This window comes from Anabrus simplex, chromosome 2, assembly GCF_040414725.1.
Source record: "Anabrus simplex isolate iqAnaSimp1 chromosome 2, ASM4041472v1, whole genome shotgun sequence".
NCBI classification, from domain to species: domain Eukaryota; kingdom Metazoa; phylum Arthropoda; class Insecta; order Orthoptera; family Tettigoniidae; genus Anabrus; species Anabrus simplex.
The window spans coordinates 1,055,951,678-1,055,970,193 of NC_090266.1; the positions used below are offsets into that span (position 1 = coordinate 1,055,951,678).

Here is an 18,516-nt window from a genome sequence, read left to right on the forward strand (position 1 = left end):
GAGGATCCAACCAGCCTTAGGCCTGAAGACTGAACATACATACAACATCATATGCTAATTTATCAAGTAGAATATTATGCAGCAGTCTACACTTATGTCCTACTAAGGTCACTTAGGAAAACCTTAAGGCTCATTCTCCACGAGCAGGTAAAACGCCGCTGTTCGCCCGCCTGTACGCTCAAACCTTTTGCCTATTCTACACGAGCGGTTGAATCGACGCCTGCAAACAGCGCCAAAAACGCCGGCGACACGCGCAGCCATTCTCCACCAGCGATAAATCCGCCATACTGTAATGATGGATGTCGTACAAATAGGTTGTGTTGTCGGAGCTGTTAAATTACAGTTATTAGCAATATTAAAACGTAAACCTGGTAAGAAAAGACGTTGGTGGACTCACCCTGCGTTATCGAATCGACTCACCACTGGACAATTTCATTTAAAGTTGTGCGAACACAGGAACTATCCGGAAATGTTTTTCCAATATTATAGAATGTCAGTTGCTTCATTCGATGAGCTTTTTGAACTTATTAAGTTGTGTATTACTAAACTAGTGAAAAGGTAGTTTAGGGGAAGTCCTGAAATTTAATTCTCAAATATTTATATTTTTAGTGGTCTTATCAATAAATATTACATAAATCAAGTTATATAGAATTAAATTTCCGATCATTTATGTCTGTTACATGTTTACCGTACCGGCTATGATAACAGAGACATTCATCAATTTATATTTTTGTTGCTAAGTCCATATCAACGCCGAACCAGGAGAAAAAGTGTTAACAGAATATGATGAAAATCGGTACATAGAGTCGGGGAATAAGAAACTACAGTCTAAGCTATAGACAATTTTATTCACCCTGAATGAAGCTGCAGTTTGGGAAAAGGCACCTAAAATGTATTTTTTGATACCTACAATAAGTTATTGGTCCTATCGAAAAGTATTCCATAACAAAAGTTAGAGATAATGCAATTTCCGACCATTTATGATTTTTGCCAAAGACCGTAGCCGTGTTGAAACAACGGATCCCGTGAGATCTCCGAAGTTAAGCAACATTGGGCGTGGTTAAGCTTGGGATGGGTTGCCACACGCTGTTGGTGGGGGTAAGGAAATGGAGGAGCGGAAAAGAACTGGCCACTCCACCGCACGTAAACTCCGGCTCAGGCACACTTCTGCGGAGGTTCGGACCTGCCTTCGAGCAGAATACACCCTTACCTTTATGTTTTATTCAGTTTCACCACACCGACTATGATAAGGGTGGTATTTCAGAGTCGGAAGAAAAGTAAATGTGAAGGCCTACTATATCGAAAGCGCATAACATTCATCAACAATAACATTATGTTGACCATTGTTTGTTGTGATGTTCTTTGTCTCTTATGCTGCCGCTTAACTCCGATATATGGGATTACTGCTGCGTACAGGGTATAACAGCCTGACTGGATATTGGCGGGAACTAGCTGGGGAGTTAGAAAACGTTCATCTTTAGCATTCCATTCCTCTGGTTCATACTGTACCGGGCGGTACACCTCTACGCGACGCAAGTTCAAATCTTGCGCCAACTGAAACTTCTCTACTGGAGAAATCCGGAACTTTAACAACTGAACTAACTCTACTGGTTATTAGAAGATGTCACTGTGTGTTTTTGATTTGCTTTTGTTTTTCATTGATCAAGAAGTGTGGACATTCTCTAACAGATGTCTCTACCCAAAACTATGATAACGAACTCTGGTATAAAGGAATGAACCTTCTTGGAGAAATGTAGTATTCATAAGTTTTGTCTTTACTAAATTTTGTTCTGTGGTTTGTGGGTTGGCAATATTAATCCTTTCCTTCCGCCTGTTTTGAATTTAGCCAATCAGTAATTTCTGTAATTAATTTTCCTCCAATCATAGCTTTCTTCTTCGAATTTCCATGTGTAACTCTTAGTTCCCCAATAAAAATTGAGTGGGTGTGTCTACTCATTCCTGAAAGGTCTCGAATTTTCCACGAGGGTATAAAGCTGCTGATTTTCTTGTCTCTGGGCCACTCGTATAACAGCTTTCTCAGTGTGTGAATATGTAGCAGGGGGCGGGAAGCGCCTCGTTCTTCAGGCAGCCGTTCTTCAACAAGGTAATGGCCTTTTAACATCTGTATTTCTTGCTAGCTCAGCAGTTTAACTCTCGGGGAAGGTTCGAAACCTTTAATATGTAAACTATTAAACATGTAAACCCTTTTCCTGCTAAACTTCAGTTTTCTTGAACTTTAATTCGGGGATAGAGAGTGCTTTACCTTCTCGAGCTCCCCTTCATTTGAAATTGAGGTGACTACGTTTTCGTGACCGTTTCTTCTCTTCCTTTATGTATTAAAGTTTTTCATACGAGTCACCTCCCTAGCTTGGGATTAGCCCCTGTGTATCGGCCTGGTGCCACTTAGGTTTTAAAAATGTGTATTTAGGAGTGCAAGTTCACGCCTCCAGTCCTTTCGGTACTTTGGGCCAGTAACTTAACCTGATGTGTTTTTTTTTCTTCATGCGAAGGCCCTGTAGGTTGGGTACAAATACCCCTGTTTCTTTGTAAGTGTGCCTTGAGGGCAGTTAGAAGTAAAGTTTGTTGTAGCCTTTGATAGGCTGGTAAAATTGAGAGCAGATCAGCTCTTTCTGGTATTTTGGAAGGTGCCTCTAGGAGGCTTGACATTACGAGGTGGGAGCAAATGCTCAATGGAATTAGGGGTTTTCTGCCCTTTGGTAATTTGTGGTTGTGAGCTGAGAGCTCAGATTTTGGGGCTCGTAGCCCAGAATGTGTAAAATTACATTGTACCTGATATTTTTGTTATTTCACCTTGTGAAAATTGTTAAACTTTGTTGTCTGTTGAAAATATAACCTTTATTTACATTTTAAATTCATCTTTCGGACTTATACTTAGACCCATTCCAGCCCGCACCTTCTTTCACGTCTGCTGTTCCACAGATACCTCGGAACACATACATTTCCTGATACTGCTGGTACGTAACACACTGGTTCATCATAGTATTCCAGCTATTCCATCCCTATTCTGACGCGCTGTTTTGAATGAGCAGTGTGCACATTTAAGGCAGAGACTCACTTAGTAGTAGTAGTAGTAGTAGTAGCAGTAGTAGTATGACCTGGTCTAGATTTACAATTTAGGTCTACTCCAAATTATAGCACCACAATTCACTAAATAATTCAAAATTCAACCCTGAAAAGAGCCGTTTCTTAAGAAAAGCTTCTTCCGCTTCACTTTTATTAAATCTATATTCATTTTATTCCAAATTAGCCGTGAAGAAGGGCTTTCTCCTCTGGCTTTGAGGAAGAATTTGCCTCCAAGTCAGATAGCTTCTTCCCCCGCCAGTGTAGTGAATTGAGATTTTCCGATTCATTATGTATTGCTAGGAAACAGAGTAGTAAAAGGGCATAGTTTTTGCCCTGGGACTCTCCACTATTCGACCCTGCTCCCCCCCGAAAAAAAAAGACGAGGAGTGTTCACGGATCACGATTGTCTGCGGCTTGGTCACTCCAGCTCTGAAAATTTGGGTTGTTAGATTGCCAGCGTAGTACTATTCATTAAAAGTGAGAAAATGTGTGGTTTTTCATTTGATCGAGTATTTCATATCAAAAGATTGCTTTTAATCGTGTCATTCCTACTGACATCATTATAATGACCTATGTTAATTTCAGTTGGGAAAATGACTAAGACAGTCTTTCTGAGGATGTACAAATCAGGTGGAGATTAAGTGTCTGCCATTATAATGCTCCCCAACTTGATTTTGACTGACGGTAGGCAAGCGGGCCTATTGTTACAATGGATATTCCCTAATACAGTCTTCATATTAGAAAAGACGTTCGGTGACTTTCCCGTCGCGTTTCTAGGGTAACGTTAAGAGCTATGGAACTTATTACAATCTTGCTTACAACATATACACTACCCGACCTAGAATTCTGTATACAATGTAGAATTCCGTAGCGAAGCACAGGTACATCAGCTAGTAAAGAATATACTACACTTCAGGCAATTCCTATCGTGCGACGGAGGCGGGTGAACTGCTCACTGCCGCCACGTGGAGAATGATTCGCTGTTCTACCGCTAGCGGGAATAACGCCTCTGCTGGCGTTAGGCCCGCCTGCCCGCTCATGGACGCGTCCACCCGCGGTGTGCAAACCGCCCGTGTAGACAGCTCTACAAATACCCCATAGTTCTGTTCCGCAAGCGGGTTTGTAGCGGGCGAACCGCGGCGTTTTACCTGCTCGTGGAGAATGAGCCTAACAACTTCCTTCCTCAAAATTACTCATTATATAACTAATATCATCCAGTGTACGAGCCTCCGTGGCTCAGACGACAGCGCGTCGGCCTCTCACCGCTGGATACCGTGGTTCAAATGCTGGTCACTCCATGTGAGATTTGTGCTGGACAAGGCGGAGGCGGGACAGGTTTTTCTCCGGGTATTCCGGTTTTCCCTGTCATCTTTCATTCCAGCAACACTCTTCATTCTAATTTCATAACATCTATCAGTCATTAATAAATCACCTTGGGAATGGCGACCCCATTGTACTAATAGCATATATATGGTTCATTCATTACATCCCTGACCCGGTCACAGACTGGAAAACAGGTTGTAAGTTTTCATTTTCATTATCCAGTGCATTAATTATCGATTGCATTGGTATAAAGTCACACTGAGATTTTGATATACGTTTATTAGAGACAAAGTAGCCTATTCATAAATTTGTACCAGCATCACATATTCAAAACTTGTTGAGAATCGGAAGAACAGAGACTGAACGATAGCTGCTAATTCTGACCGATCACTAGAGGTGTGATAAACTGTTATTTTTGTGTAACTGCTACATCTGTCACTGCTACAATAAAGTAATTGTGAAAAGTATCAGTGAAAAATAACGTCCACCGTTAAGGCCCCATTCACAATGCAAACGTAACCGTAAACTTAACGACGTAACGTAACCGTAAAATTAACGTAAAATTTGTGGTATTCACAATGGAGGAACGTAACATTAACGTAAAGAGTACACAGCAGCCAATCAAAACACTGCCATGTTATTTAGTACGGAAGTCAGGTTTTGAGCTATCTCGCAGTTTTATATTTTAATAACTCGATGGAATCAAACAACGTGGTAGCGGAATCCATATTACTTCAAACATCTACTGCTTTGCTCCTGGGAGCTGTGTAGGCCTACGGTACCTGAAAAGGCGATCTAAACAACGGTGCAGAAAATGGGTTCATCCCTTGAATCAAAGAAGGTTATCTCAGGGCGATTTCGGTAATCTACTGTAAGAAATGACCCTCATCAGTTCGTTTTAGACATGCGGATGAAACCTGAACTGTTTGCCTTTCTTACGTTTTGCTTCCCCTTTTCTAATAAAAAGAAATGTAAAAGGTCTCCTTTACCGACATCTATGACCCTATCTAACACACCCCGATGAGATATTTGGATCTATTTGTTTGGATGATATCGTTTTCGTAAACTAGTAGTCCGTCATAATGTTAAGAAATATACAGGGACACTGTTTTATTTATGACAGGGATATTCTCTCGTCCGTTTGCCAGCGCTGCGAGCTTGTCTCCCGCCATTTATTGTCAGATTTCATTACTACAGGATATTAATTTCCACCTATTATTTTTCGGTACAGCGTATTTGTAATTCTTTGTCCTTCTATCATACATAGCCTATACACAAAGATTATTTTGAAAGAGAATTACAAGTGTTTCGTCGAAAGAAGTCATTATATCGTGCACAACACACAATGTTTACCTCTGCTCTGATTGGCTGGTTCTTAAAGTTAACGTAAAATTAACCGCAAGAGCTTGGAGTTTGCAATCCCTTAATTTTACGGACTCGCAGTTAAGTTTACGCCCCATTCACAATGCAAACGTAACGTAACGTAAACTTAAAATTAACGTTAACTTAGAAGTTAGAGGCCATCTTATCTAATGGATCCATTCACAATGCGCCTACGTAAACTTAACTGCGAGTCCGTAAAATTAAGGGATTGCAAACTCCAAGCTCTTGCGGTTAATTTTACGTTAACTTTAAGAACCAGCCAATCAGAGCAGAGGTAAACATTGTGTGTTGTGCACGATATAATGACTTCTTTCGACGAAACACTTGTAATTCTCTTTCAAAATAATCTTTGTGTATAGGCTATGTATGATAGAAGGACAAAGAATTACAAATACGCTGTACCGAAAAATAATAGGTGGAAATTAATATCCTGTAGTAATGAAATCTGACAATAAATGGCGGGAGACAAGCTCGCAGCGCTGGCAAACGGACGAGAGAATATCCCTGTCATAAATAAAACAGTGTCCCTGTATATTTCTTAACATTATGACGGACTACTAGTTTACGAAAACGATATCATCCAAACAAATAGATCCAAATATCTCATCGGGGTGTGATAGATAGGGTCATAGATGTCGGTAAAGGAGACCTTTTACATTTCTTTTTATTAGAAAAGGGGAAGCAAAACGTAAGAAAGGCAAACAGTTCAGGTTTCATCCGCATGTCTAAAACGAACTGATGAGGGTCATTTCTTACAGTAGATTACCGAAATCGCCCTGAGATAACCTTCTTTGATTCAAGGGATGAACCCATTTTCTGCACCGTTGTTTAGATCGCCTTTTCAGGTACCGTAGGCCTACACAGCTCCCAGGAGGAAAGCAGTAGATGTTTGAAGTAATATGGATTCCGCTACCACGTTGTTTGATTCCATCGAGTTATTGAAATATAAAACTGCGAGATAGCCCAAAACCTGACTTCCGTACTAAATAACATGGCAGTGTTTTGATTGGCTGCTGTGTACTCTTTACGTTAATGTTACGTTCCTCCATTGTGAATACCACAAATTTTACGTTAATTTTACGGTTACGTTACGTCGTTAAGTTTACGGTTACGTTTGCATTGTGAATGGGGCCTTTACTCACCTTTTACCGGTCACACATTGGTGTTCTGTGCAGTCACAGCCTGGTCACGGCTTCAAGCTTGTCCCCGTTTAACGTCCAACGTTACTCGCCTTTTACTGGTCACAGCCTGGTCACGGCTTCAAGCTTGTCCCCTTACAGCTGTGTTGCAAATTGCCATTCATTCACTCACACATGCGCGCACGCATCACTACACACACTGTTGAACAGCAAAACACGCATTCCAATTTGCTATAAAGTTATCAAGAGGCAGACAGGGGATGAAATGAGAAGACAACATAGCATCTTTTTCTGAAATCTAGAGGAGTGAGTTTGACAATGCCCCAGTTAAGGATGGAAGACAAGAAAACATGATGATCTGTCCGCCAAACCTTGCACAAACCGGTACAAGAGGATCGTTTAAGTAAAATGAAGAACCGATAATGTGTTATTTTGTTATAATGGATTGTGTGAAATGAATTAATAAAAACTTAAGTGGGTGAAGAGACGTTATCACGTTCGTTTCATTCATGACAATCTGAAATGTTTATTGTACTTGTTATGAATATTCAAACAATTGTGCTCATTGTGTTCCACGGTGTAGGGGGCAACGCGCCCGCCTGTCACCTGGCGGTCCCGGGCTCGATTCCCGGCGGGGTCAGGTTTATTCAATTAAGTTATAATGATGTCAAAGTGAAATAGTATTACAAAATGCATTTTATCTACGTTCATTCTATAATATCAGTTCAGTATGGAAAGTTAGCATAATAATTTATTTATGGTACAAGAAAAATTATACGGGTGAAACTTATAATATTATAATGTAAGTAGCCTTGCACGAACAGTTGAATGTGTGATAACAGTTTACACTTTAGTTACCACTACCAGATGACAGCAGGAACTTAAAGCAATCTCCTACGAAACCGCTCTCACTTGGAAGACATGCGTACTATCTGAAGGTCACAATCTGTGTCTGTAAGGTGCTAGTAGTGTGCAAGCTGCTACTAGTGACTGGTCCCCACCTGTATTTGTCCCCACTTCCCAGTTACTGTTTTCACTAGTATGTTTTTCTGTTGTCGTTACTCGATAACCTGTTATTTCTCGTCCTCGTTACATTTGTAACAGTGACAGACATGTAACTGGGACAAAGTAACTGCTACGTTATTTTTCAGCCATCTCTACCGATCACCTGTTTTGTAAACTGGAACCACCGGTAGCCTAGAAATTTTTAGTTGCTGTGGAAAGTAACCAGTTTGAAGATATTAATGTACCGGTATGACTTTGTCAGAGGAATAGGGATATCGGTAGTAAGTTCAAGGTTTTACAGCACACCAACTACTGTAGGCACTTTATGATTTTTGGAGACACCGAGGTGCCGCATTTCTTTTAATTGCAGTTAAATCTATAAAGCACCTTCAAATATCACCGGACTGAGGCGGGATCGAACTGGCGAAGTTGGGTTCAGAAGCACTAAAGCTACCGTACTGAACGGACCATAAAATGCATATTTATTACGATTACTGACGAAAATGATACAATGAACTCGGTGCTAGTATCTTGTAAATATCAACGAAATCTACTTCAACAGTTAATGGGGTTATAGGCTACTATAAATACCATAAGTACCATTCTTGCGCAGGAAATGCACAAAGTTCTTCGGGGCACGGAGTTCTGTTTATACCACGACTCCTTTTCCACTCTATCACAAATATTTTAGCGACGAATTTAGTATTTCATTCAATAATTTTATAGCACCGGGATTTCACGCTGATAGTCGCCGACCAAGGAAAATTTAAGAGCACTGTCTTATTCTTCGTAGGCTGCTTTGTGCAATAGAAGACACAGCGGAATGTCCAGGTCGGATTAATACTGCTGTGTATTGATGCTAATGGAGGCTCAAATTGTAATCAGGCTATTGATATCATATCCCTGACGAGTGATGAGGTATAGTTTAAGGTATATTTCAACACACAACAACTGCCAAACCCTTCCCTGAAAAGTGACAGTTTATTTTTCGGTGCCTCTCGACAGGAATACCAACACACACTTCTAAGAAGCACAGTGCTGGACTGTCATTTGTTTCACATTTAGAGAAGAATCAGAGAGCGCTATAGTCGTCATCTGCAATATGTCTTCGTGTTGTTATAGGTTGTATGTAGTCTCGGGTTCGACGTTTTTATATCGTATCGTAGAACAGTTTTCATCTTGTTTAAGAATAGGAACAGAATTTATAATTTAGTAATATTTGAATAGTATAAGTGTAATGGGTGCTAAAGCAAGTACAGCGAATGGTGAAGGTACAAGTCCGCGAGCTCGAACTTTTTCAACCAGCAGTAGCTCGGACGTTGTTGCAGGAGGCACGGGATTTAGTCTCCTTCGTGCTCTTCCCGGTGCAGTGTCAAGTGACAGGCAAAGAGCACGTTCTTTGTCAAGTGTGCCTGACAGCCATTCAAGTCATGAAGCTATAGGTATACCAAATCCCAATGTCGGGGCCTATGACATATCTGAATCACCTGAGACTGACAGTAGTTCTCCTGAAGATCATGTCTTGGACAGTCCTTTAGCTGCTAATATCAGCCTTGGAAGAGTTTACACTGCTCACTCCTTACCTTCTCATATATGGTCCTTGAATGGTAAGTACACATAAAGTAACCCACCAGACGGATTGCACATCATGATGTATTGTTTACCTCTGCCTAAATACACACTGTGCAGTGACTAAAATATGTGCATATTTTTTTCTTCTTTTCGATTTTTTCTGCTACTTACAACCCCTTTTCCAAGATCTTAAAACACCCTTTAATACATTCACTATATTTTTTGTCGGTATATAACTTTTTCTCTGCGACAAAACACTGCAATGGTTGGTAAGGAAAACTTGTGTATGCTACTGGGTTTGAAGTGAATACAGAGATTGAGGAGTGATAATTTACTCCTTCCTGTCAACCTGAAAATTATGCTTTCAAGCCATAACAGATTCTTGAAATTGAAGACTTTGTTGTCATTAGTAGAGATATCACTTATCCCTTGTTTGATTTATTATTTTCACTTTTAACCAGTTTTGCTCATGTATTCATGCTCCGATTTCTATCTTCGCCTGATCGTTGTAAAACTATAAATTGGCACAATTCAAGCCCCTTCAGTGGAGGGATGTCGGCAGGTGAAGTTGTCATGTCATTCATCTCAACGTGTCAAGACTGTGCTGTCAGGATAGAATGCTCTGGAGGCATTGTTGTTGATGGAACTGCTCTAGGATGCTGGTAGGAACAAGCTTAGTACTAGTAGTAGTAGTTGTTGCAGCTGCTATTGATTTATTTAGGGGCTGGGAATGTTTTTTATAATCAGTTCTGTAAATGTTGTATATATGCCATAATATTTCTGTATAGCTATTATTAACTTATTTGGCCCTAGGTGAATGTCAAAGACCAGTGGCCTTGAATTGAGGCACATTCCCAATATTTTTCATGAGTGAATTTGAAATAGTGTCAGTAAACCCACGTTTTGCATAGCTGATAGGGCCTATATTAACAGAATTGACTTGGGCTTCACAGTCCTTCCATGGAGCATATCTTTAGATAACTTATTCACTTGTGAAAATGGGTGTCATGTAGGCCTATTTAATAGCATCTAGTGTTTGGTCATGAATGTTTTGTTTTAATTAATTATGAGGAGCATACAAATATGAGTATTAACTGCTCTATGAAGGTTTTTTTCTATGAAACATGTCACACTTAATTATACTGATGTTTTAAAATTGTTCTGGGCGATTGGTAATAATTCGGATACTGATCTTTTCCAGTTTGACATAAACCTGTTGAATAACTGGTACAAATACCAAATTCCTCTGTTTAAATATCTTGGAAAAGAATGCCAGTTACTAGCAGATATATGATACATAATATGGTCTTTGGAAGATGTGAATAATCTAGGAGCAACTATTGCTGACAGGAATGAACTCGCATGTAGTAAGTTATTGACAGATTGACAAGAAGTGCATTTAAGCTGCTTGGTTTCATAAATGGTTAGAGAAATTTTCCTTCAGTAAACGTAAATTTTCCCCAGACACCAAGGAGGTTTCTGTCCCGAGCTTGTTATTTTGGAAGTGTTGGAATTGTTGTAAGTAGTGCACAGCAGACAATGATATATATCTAGGTATGGAAGAAACTTACAAAACAAAAAAATAAAATCCTGTAATCTTCAAAGTAGTGTGTCACGAGGTTTATCGTTCGAATGCTGCTCATGGTATGGTTGTCCTTGCAGCAATAATAAATAATTTGGAGAATATGGAGATAGAAATTCGTGAAGGGGTCCGCTACAGGTATTTGGGAATGTCTTTTAAATCTGTTCTTTGTATGTTGTGTATATGCGGACCTTGTCATAGTATTCTTGTATACCTATTATTAATTTGGCCCTTTGAGTGCCTTATGAACAGAGGAGACTGATCCTCTCTCCTGAAGGTCATTGTTTAATATTCCCTGCAACAATGCCTGACAGATGCTTGCCTTTTTATCTGTCAAAATGTAGAATGTTTTGCGATATCTGAAGCCATCTCTTTTCAGTTCCAACTCAACCAATTTATAACTTAGGTTCTTCAGTCTGCTGAAACTGATTTTTATGCATTTATTCAAAATTAGTTTTGGCAGACTGAAAAAAACCTAACAGATATAATATAAAAAATAAAAATATAGAATGGCGACCCCTTAGAAATTCCTGGCTATTGGCAGCACTGGGCTCTCTGAACAAATTTGGAAATCAGAGAATATTTTCCATTTTTCACCCGCTGAAGTTCAAAGACCACCAGGGAATTCATGACTTGTACCTAATTATTTACACATACCGCAGGCCTACACGTGTGAATATTTGTAATTTCCAGTGTTTAAATATAGGTCTTTTGTTGTCTGTTAATGTAATTGATAAACTTAGAGCAGTGAAGAAAGAATGAACGTTAAATATAGCATAACCACTAGCCATGATGAATTAAAAAATTTTACTCTAATGAGGTCAAGTTTAAATTTATACTACTCAGCAGACTATAGGCTTTTTAAAAGTTTCTCCCATAATTATACCTAGGCCCTATATCGTTTGCTCTGAAATGCTTAGGACAGTTGTATTAATGTAACTGGCACTTCAGAGTATAGGCCTAAAATTGCAAATAGGGTTAGAAACACCTTATTGTCTCTGGAAAATGTATGTTTACAGAAATTAAATTCTTGACGTGTTTCACCAACATGATCTGTAATATTGATGGATTTGGACTATAAGTTATAAATAATGTTATTGATTTTACATCCCGCTAAGTATTTTTATGGTTTTCGGAGACTCCAGGATGCAGGAATTTTGTCCTGCAGGAGTTCTTTAACATGCTAATAAATGTATCAACATACCAATTCGAGGCTGATGTATTTGAGGACCTTCAAATATCACCAGACTGGGTCAGGTTCGAACCCGCCAACACGAGCTCAGGAGGCCAGCGCCTTACCGCGTGAGCTACCCAGCCTGGCATATTTGGATGGTTGTTGTTGTTGTTGTTATTATTAGTACTACTACTACTGTACCCTATATAGATAACATGGGCAATTTCTTTCCTCTGAATGAATTTTGATGTTGAAAACTACAAAAAAAAAAGCATTCTTCTATGTTGTAGAAAGCATTCTTTTGTTTTTCTCTTCAATCTGTTATTTTATTTTACTTAAAGAATGTAATTAATTTGACAGTCATTACATTATTTAACAGGAAGCATTTTCCAAATTGAAATCAGCTGATTTTATTAATGGCAACAAGGCCAGGTGTTTGGGAACCTACTATTTTCACAGGTGCCAACTATTACGGATTATCCGTAATTATTACGGATTCACCTCAAGATTACGGACCAAGGAGAAATTATTATGAGAAAATATGTTATCATGAAAAAATATTATTTATGGAAAAAAAATAAAGAATATTTTGAGCATTACTGCTCAACCCTCCTGGTTTCAGTGTTTGTGAGTTGGCGACTATTGTGACCACTGTGAAATTAATTGTAAATGAAGGACCACTACTCCACTATAAAACCTTAAGTAATGTTGTATTTGTAGTATTAAGTGTGCCTGACAAGTGTACTCTCCCATAGAAGCAGTTTTCAGTGTTGATAGGAAAAATCACACCTTTCAGGCCTACATTAAGCACATCTACACTGGAATAGCATATAGCTGAAAAGAGTAAAATGTCATTAGAGAGGGAAGATTGGTTCAAGACAACCTACTCTGAAAAGCAGCTCGTTGCTGAGGGAACAATACCGCGTATCTGACAATGCTCTTCCTATCCATTATTTTCCTTAAGACTGGTCATGTCTCCCAGCCACATAATTATTGATATCTAGTCCATCATAACAACTTTTGTTGCGTTCATTTTCCTATGCTGACCTGTAAAGGAAAATGAACCTTATCGTACTGCACTGTAGAAATGTATGTTTGAATGACATATTTATGCACTCCTACAGTAGAAAGTATTTAAGGTTCATTTTCCTTTACACATACAATATGATATAAGTAAGAATGGATTGCTGTTGGGAAGTGCAAACGGGGTGTCATTATCGAGAGGGGAGAAGCATGCTTTGAGTTTGACCCAATTTTCTGACGAGGTGGGGGGATTAGTGATAACCCACTTCAAAGGTTGGCATCTCTGCATTTAATTTCTATATATATTCCTTCTAAAACCATTGCAATCATTCATTAATTTAGCACATTACTTGCTTCTGATTATTAGTAATAATAACAAGAACAGTCTGTTACATATTTAACAACACTTTAACTTCTGTTTGGGTAATGAGATGCCAGTATGGTGGCAGTTTGTCCTGAAATTGGTTCTTTAATATGCCAGTAAAACTGCTTGTATCAGGGACTTAAGATTCCACCCCCTATAAATACTGAGCGATAGTGTCTGGATTCAACTTTATACCTTTGAGCTCATAAAACAAACACCTGACAACCTGCTTTACATAGACGGCCCACTTGTTATCAAGTTTCAAATCAATAATGCACATTTGTCTAATGAGACATTATATTGCTTTTGGGTTTGTATCATGTGGGTGGTTTTAATGTGGAAGTTTACCTTGTACTAGCAAGCCTGCCATGTGGAAAGGCGTAAAATTGAATGTGGTGTATTTCTTGTTAACAGATTTAGAATGTATAGTTCAGGCTATACCTGATGTGCTCAGAATATGCAGGCCCTCAGGCTGATCAGTGGTCGCTTGGTAGGCCAATGTCCGTCAGAGGTGTAGCGCCATGGGTTTTGTTGTTTTTATACCTAGTGCAGGCACAACAAGGCTGTCATCTTCTTCTTCCACCGCCTTTCCCACATCTGTGAACTGTGTCGCACATGTGGATTTGGCCTTGTTATACGGCCGGATGCCCTTCCTGACGCCAACCTTGTATGGAAGGATGTAATCACTATTGCATGTTTCTGTGGTGGTTGGTAGTGTAGTGTGTTGTCTAAATATGAAGAGGAAAGTGTTGGAACAAACACCCAGTCCTCGAGCCAGAAGAATTAATCGAACACGATTAAAATCCCCGACCCGACCGGGAATCAAACCTGGGACCCTCTGAACCGAAGGCCTCAACGCTGACCATTCAGCCAATGAGTCGAACACAACAAAACTGTCATTTATAATTTGTAAAATAAAAATTGCTGCCGTTTTGTATCATTAAGTTGTTAAAATGAGATATTGAACTTTTGAAAGAGTTGCACGTAAACAGGATCACAGGAACTATCTCCATTTGAGTAACAAAAGTTTTGACTTCTTTGAGATGTTGTGTGAGTTCTTATAGAATTAAAATACTGGTATATGGGCGATTTTAATTTTTAGAATCCTGAGCTTCATTTGGAGTCTTGCTCAACTATTTTTTGGCAGACAGAGATCTTAAGTCAACTCTAATTAACATTGGCAGGTAATTTGAATGTTGTCAATTTTTATTCGACCTAACTGATACAAGTTCATAGTGAAGAATATTACACTTTGTCCTGAATTTGGTTCGTTAACTTGCTAAAAAAAAACTGTTGTTTTAAGAATATATATAACTACTCCTTCGGGCTGACTAGCTCAGACAGTAGAGAACTGGATTTATGAGTTCTAGTTGGTGGGTTTGCTCCCGGCTCAATTTGTTGGTTTTTAAAGTTGTTCAAATACATCAGCCTGGTGACGATAGATTTACTGGCACATAAAAACTCCTATGGGTCAAAGTTCTGAAACCTCAGCGTCTCCGAAAACTGTAAAAAAGGAGTAAGTGTGATGAGAAACCAATGACATTATTTTTAGTTATTATTAAAACACCTAAATGCCAGTGGCTTAAATGAGCTGTGTTTTAAGTTGACCGGCCAGTCGTGTTATGTTCCAAGATGCTGGCGGCTAGTGCGCCGTTGAGACACCTCTGCAAGCCTCTTATGTAGGACAGTGCAGTGACGGTGCACTAGGGGAAGCATGTGCCTCCACTTGTATAAATGCCTGCCTTTGGCCTGCCGATGGTGGGGTTCAAACCCACTATATCTCGAATGGAAGTTAAGAGCTGCGTGACCCAAACCACATAGCCAGCTCTCGTGGTAAAGCTGTTAATGTCTCTAGGGGTGATGGAATTGTTTCAGATTTTATGTTTAAATGGCACTTTTTGGTATGGAAATTGTATTTTACATTTTGATTATCATGTAGAATAATGTAATAACAGAAACAATGTTATGTGGCTAAAATCCCTTCTATTGCAAAGCATTGGAAGATAAACAAAGATGGCAGAATTTTGCTTTGGAAAAGGGTTCAATACTTAAACATGTCAATATATCTGCTTAACAGCATCTTGCATTATAGGAGTCCTGAGTGCAAACTGATTGCATCAGGATCTGATTGAGCAATCTTGAGCATTCAAGGTGAACACTTCAGCTAAGTGTTTCACAGTTGGTCTATCACTGAAAAGAACATACTCACTAAAGATATATATACCGGGTGGTCCACCAGCCCCTTGCGATCCAGTTTGATGCATTCCTTCACATTTACTATAGTTCTGAAAGACATCGGTCGCTCTCCCTAATCTCATTTTAAAAACCCTTATTGAAGATCAAATGAAAGTAAAAACAATAAATTTATTATTCCACCATACCCAGTGCAACGATACATACAGTCTTTTACAGGGTCAGATAAACAAATCAGTCCTTGGAAGCTATCAAGTATGCAACCTTACCATATCCCGGGCAACTGGCTGTTAAAATTCTTACGTGGGATTCGAACCTCCTACCTCGAGCACTGTCCACTATCACATATCTCCCCATCCGCTTGTTATGTGAGCTGCTGCGACACTTAACCTACGGCGTCCACTTCCCAGCCTATACAGTACCAAGCTCCCGGTCTGTGCGTCCACATCCTGTTTTAAAGTACGTGTTCTGCATATCTGTACTCGTTTTACGGGTTAATTCGAGGTACCCGTGATGAATTAATAGTGGGGTACACGATTCCTGCTGTCTTCTAGCTCGTAAACACACATCTCGTTATATTACCCCAGTTTATGGAGAGGGGCCGATGTCTTTCAGAATTGTAGTAAATGTGAAGGGATGCATAAACCTGGATCTCAAGGGGCTGGTGGACCACCCAGTATATGCTCTGTATGTATGTCCTAGACCTTGGTAGCCTATTTGGTATAAGAGTTTTCTATTAGCATGCTGTGGTCTATATCATCATCATCATCATCATCATCATCAGTCGTTTTGCTCATTGCTGAGCATCGAGACGTCAAAACTCTATCATTTCTGCGTTGCAACCTTGAAGAGATGCCTCCATGCAGAGTGGTTTTCAGCTTTCATTAACATGATCTGAAAAGGTAGACCAGTGATCTTCTTTGCCAGATCTAACCATCTACTTGCTGTTCTTCCTCGTGGTCTACTGCCTTCAACTTTGCCTTGCAAAATGGTCTTTTCCAACTTCTCTTCTGAAAATGTGGTCAAGGAACTGGAGGTAACACTCATCACACGGGATGCTCAGTTAATTCAGAATGGAAGCATTGGTTCTTCTTTCCATCCAGTGTATTCGCAGCATTCTCCGCCAACACCACATCTCAAAGGCATCAATTCGACTTTTGCCTCCAGCATTCACGGTCCAGGTCTCACAGCTATACAAAAAGACCGAGAACACTAGTGATTCCACCGAGCGCATCTTCATAGCTTTTGATATTGCCCGGTTCTTCCAGATCTTAGTGAGTGTAACCATTGCAGCACGACCTAGAACAATCCATATTTTGATCTCTATTTTATTTGACAGCGTCCCGTGTCCTTGATGACTGACCCAATGTATACAAATTATTTTACTATCTCCAGGTCCGTTTGGACATCCTCTAAGTTGGATTTGACCTTGCTGATCAACTACCATTAGTTTGCTCTTTTTCATGTTTATCTCTAGACCATAGCGAAGGCTAATATTCTTTACTCTTGTAAGGAAGTCAGCGTCATCTGCAAATCGCTGGTTGCTAATTTTTCTGCTGCCAATTGAGATTCCATCATTCCAGCCATAGAGATCTCTCTTGAGGACACACACTGTATAGATGTTATAGAGTTGAGGTGATAATATATGACCTTGCCTTACTCCATTCATCACATCGAAGATATCTGAGAGAGAAGCATCCATCTTTATGTTTGCTGCATGGTTTTTATAGAGACCATTCGAGAATGATATTAAATGCAGTGGAACGCCAAATTCCTTTAGCACCTGCCTCAACTTGTCCCACATAACACATCACAGGCCTTTTTGTAGTCAAAGAAGGTAAAAAAATAAAAATGGCAGGGACACGAAACTCGCTTCTTTTCTCGATTATCTGCCTCATGTTCAGGATTGACTCTAGTGTTCCTTCACCTGCAACAAAGCCTGCTTGTTCTGTGGATATCTGAGGTTCCAGGAATGGTTTTAAGCGTTGATATATTATGTAGAGCAGGATTTTGCTTGCATGAGATATTAATGCAATGGTACGATAATTGGAACAATTCCTTACGGAACCTTTTTTTTGTGAAGTGGGATTAGTACAGATGTTGTCCAGTCCTTGGGCCATTCACCAGTTGTCCACACTATATTACATACTGAATGTAAAATATGCATGCCGTCCTTCCCCATCATTTTCAGCATTTATCTGGAAATACCATCGATACCTGGGGCTTTGTTGCTCCTCAGATGGTTGGCAGCATTCACGATTTCACTGAAAAGAATATCAGGTTCCTTGTCATACCTCATAGAAATTTCCTGTTTGGCAGAATTTTTTCCGTTACAATACAGCGTTTCACAGTATTGTTTCTATCATTGAACTCGCAGGTAATGCTGTTAACTTTTTTAAAAGATCATGTGTTTGATTTAACTTTTGATTATCGTCGCCATAAGACCTAACTGTCTCGGTGCGACATAAAACAGATAGGAAAAAAAACTTTTGATGGTGGTTTATTTCAGTGGTCCACAAAGTGGGGGGGGGGGCGCAGAGAGTGATAAAGGGGAGCGCCAGCTCTGATTGAAATATTTATACTTAATATTCTGTAACAAATATTGCTATCCTCAGGTCCTCATATCCATTAGCGTAGGAAGGAAGCTGTTCGACCGCCATTAAAGACTAATAAA

General features: G+C 39.6%; 1 protein-coding gene across 1 annotated transcript in view; it reads left to right on the plus strand.

Annotated features, from left to right (window-relative positions):
- The first annotated feature begins 9,013 nt into the window (after positions 1-9,013).
- Positions 9,014-18,516, plus strand: part of LOC136864688 (E3 ubiquitin-protein ligase ZNRF1) — a 405,587-nt gene continuing 396,084 nt past the window's right edge. The window contains exon 1 of the mRNA XM_067142001.2: positions 9,014-9,541. Coding sequence (XP_066998102.1) covers positions 9,172-9,541 — 370 coding nt within the window. The 5' untranslated portion in view covers positions 9,014-9,171. The remainder of the gene's footprint in view (positions 9,542-18,516) is intronic.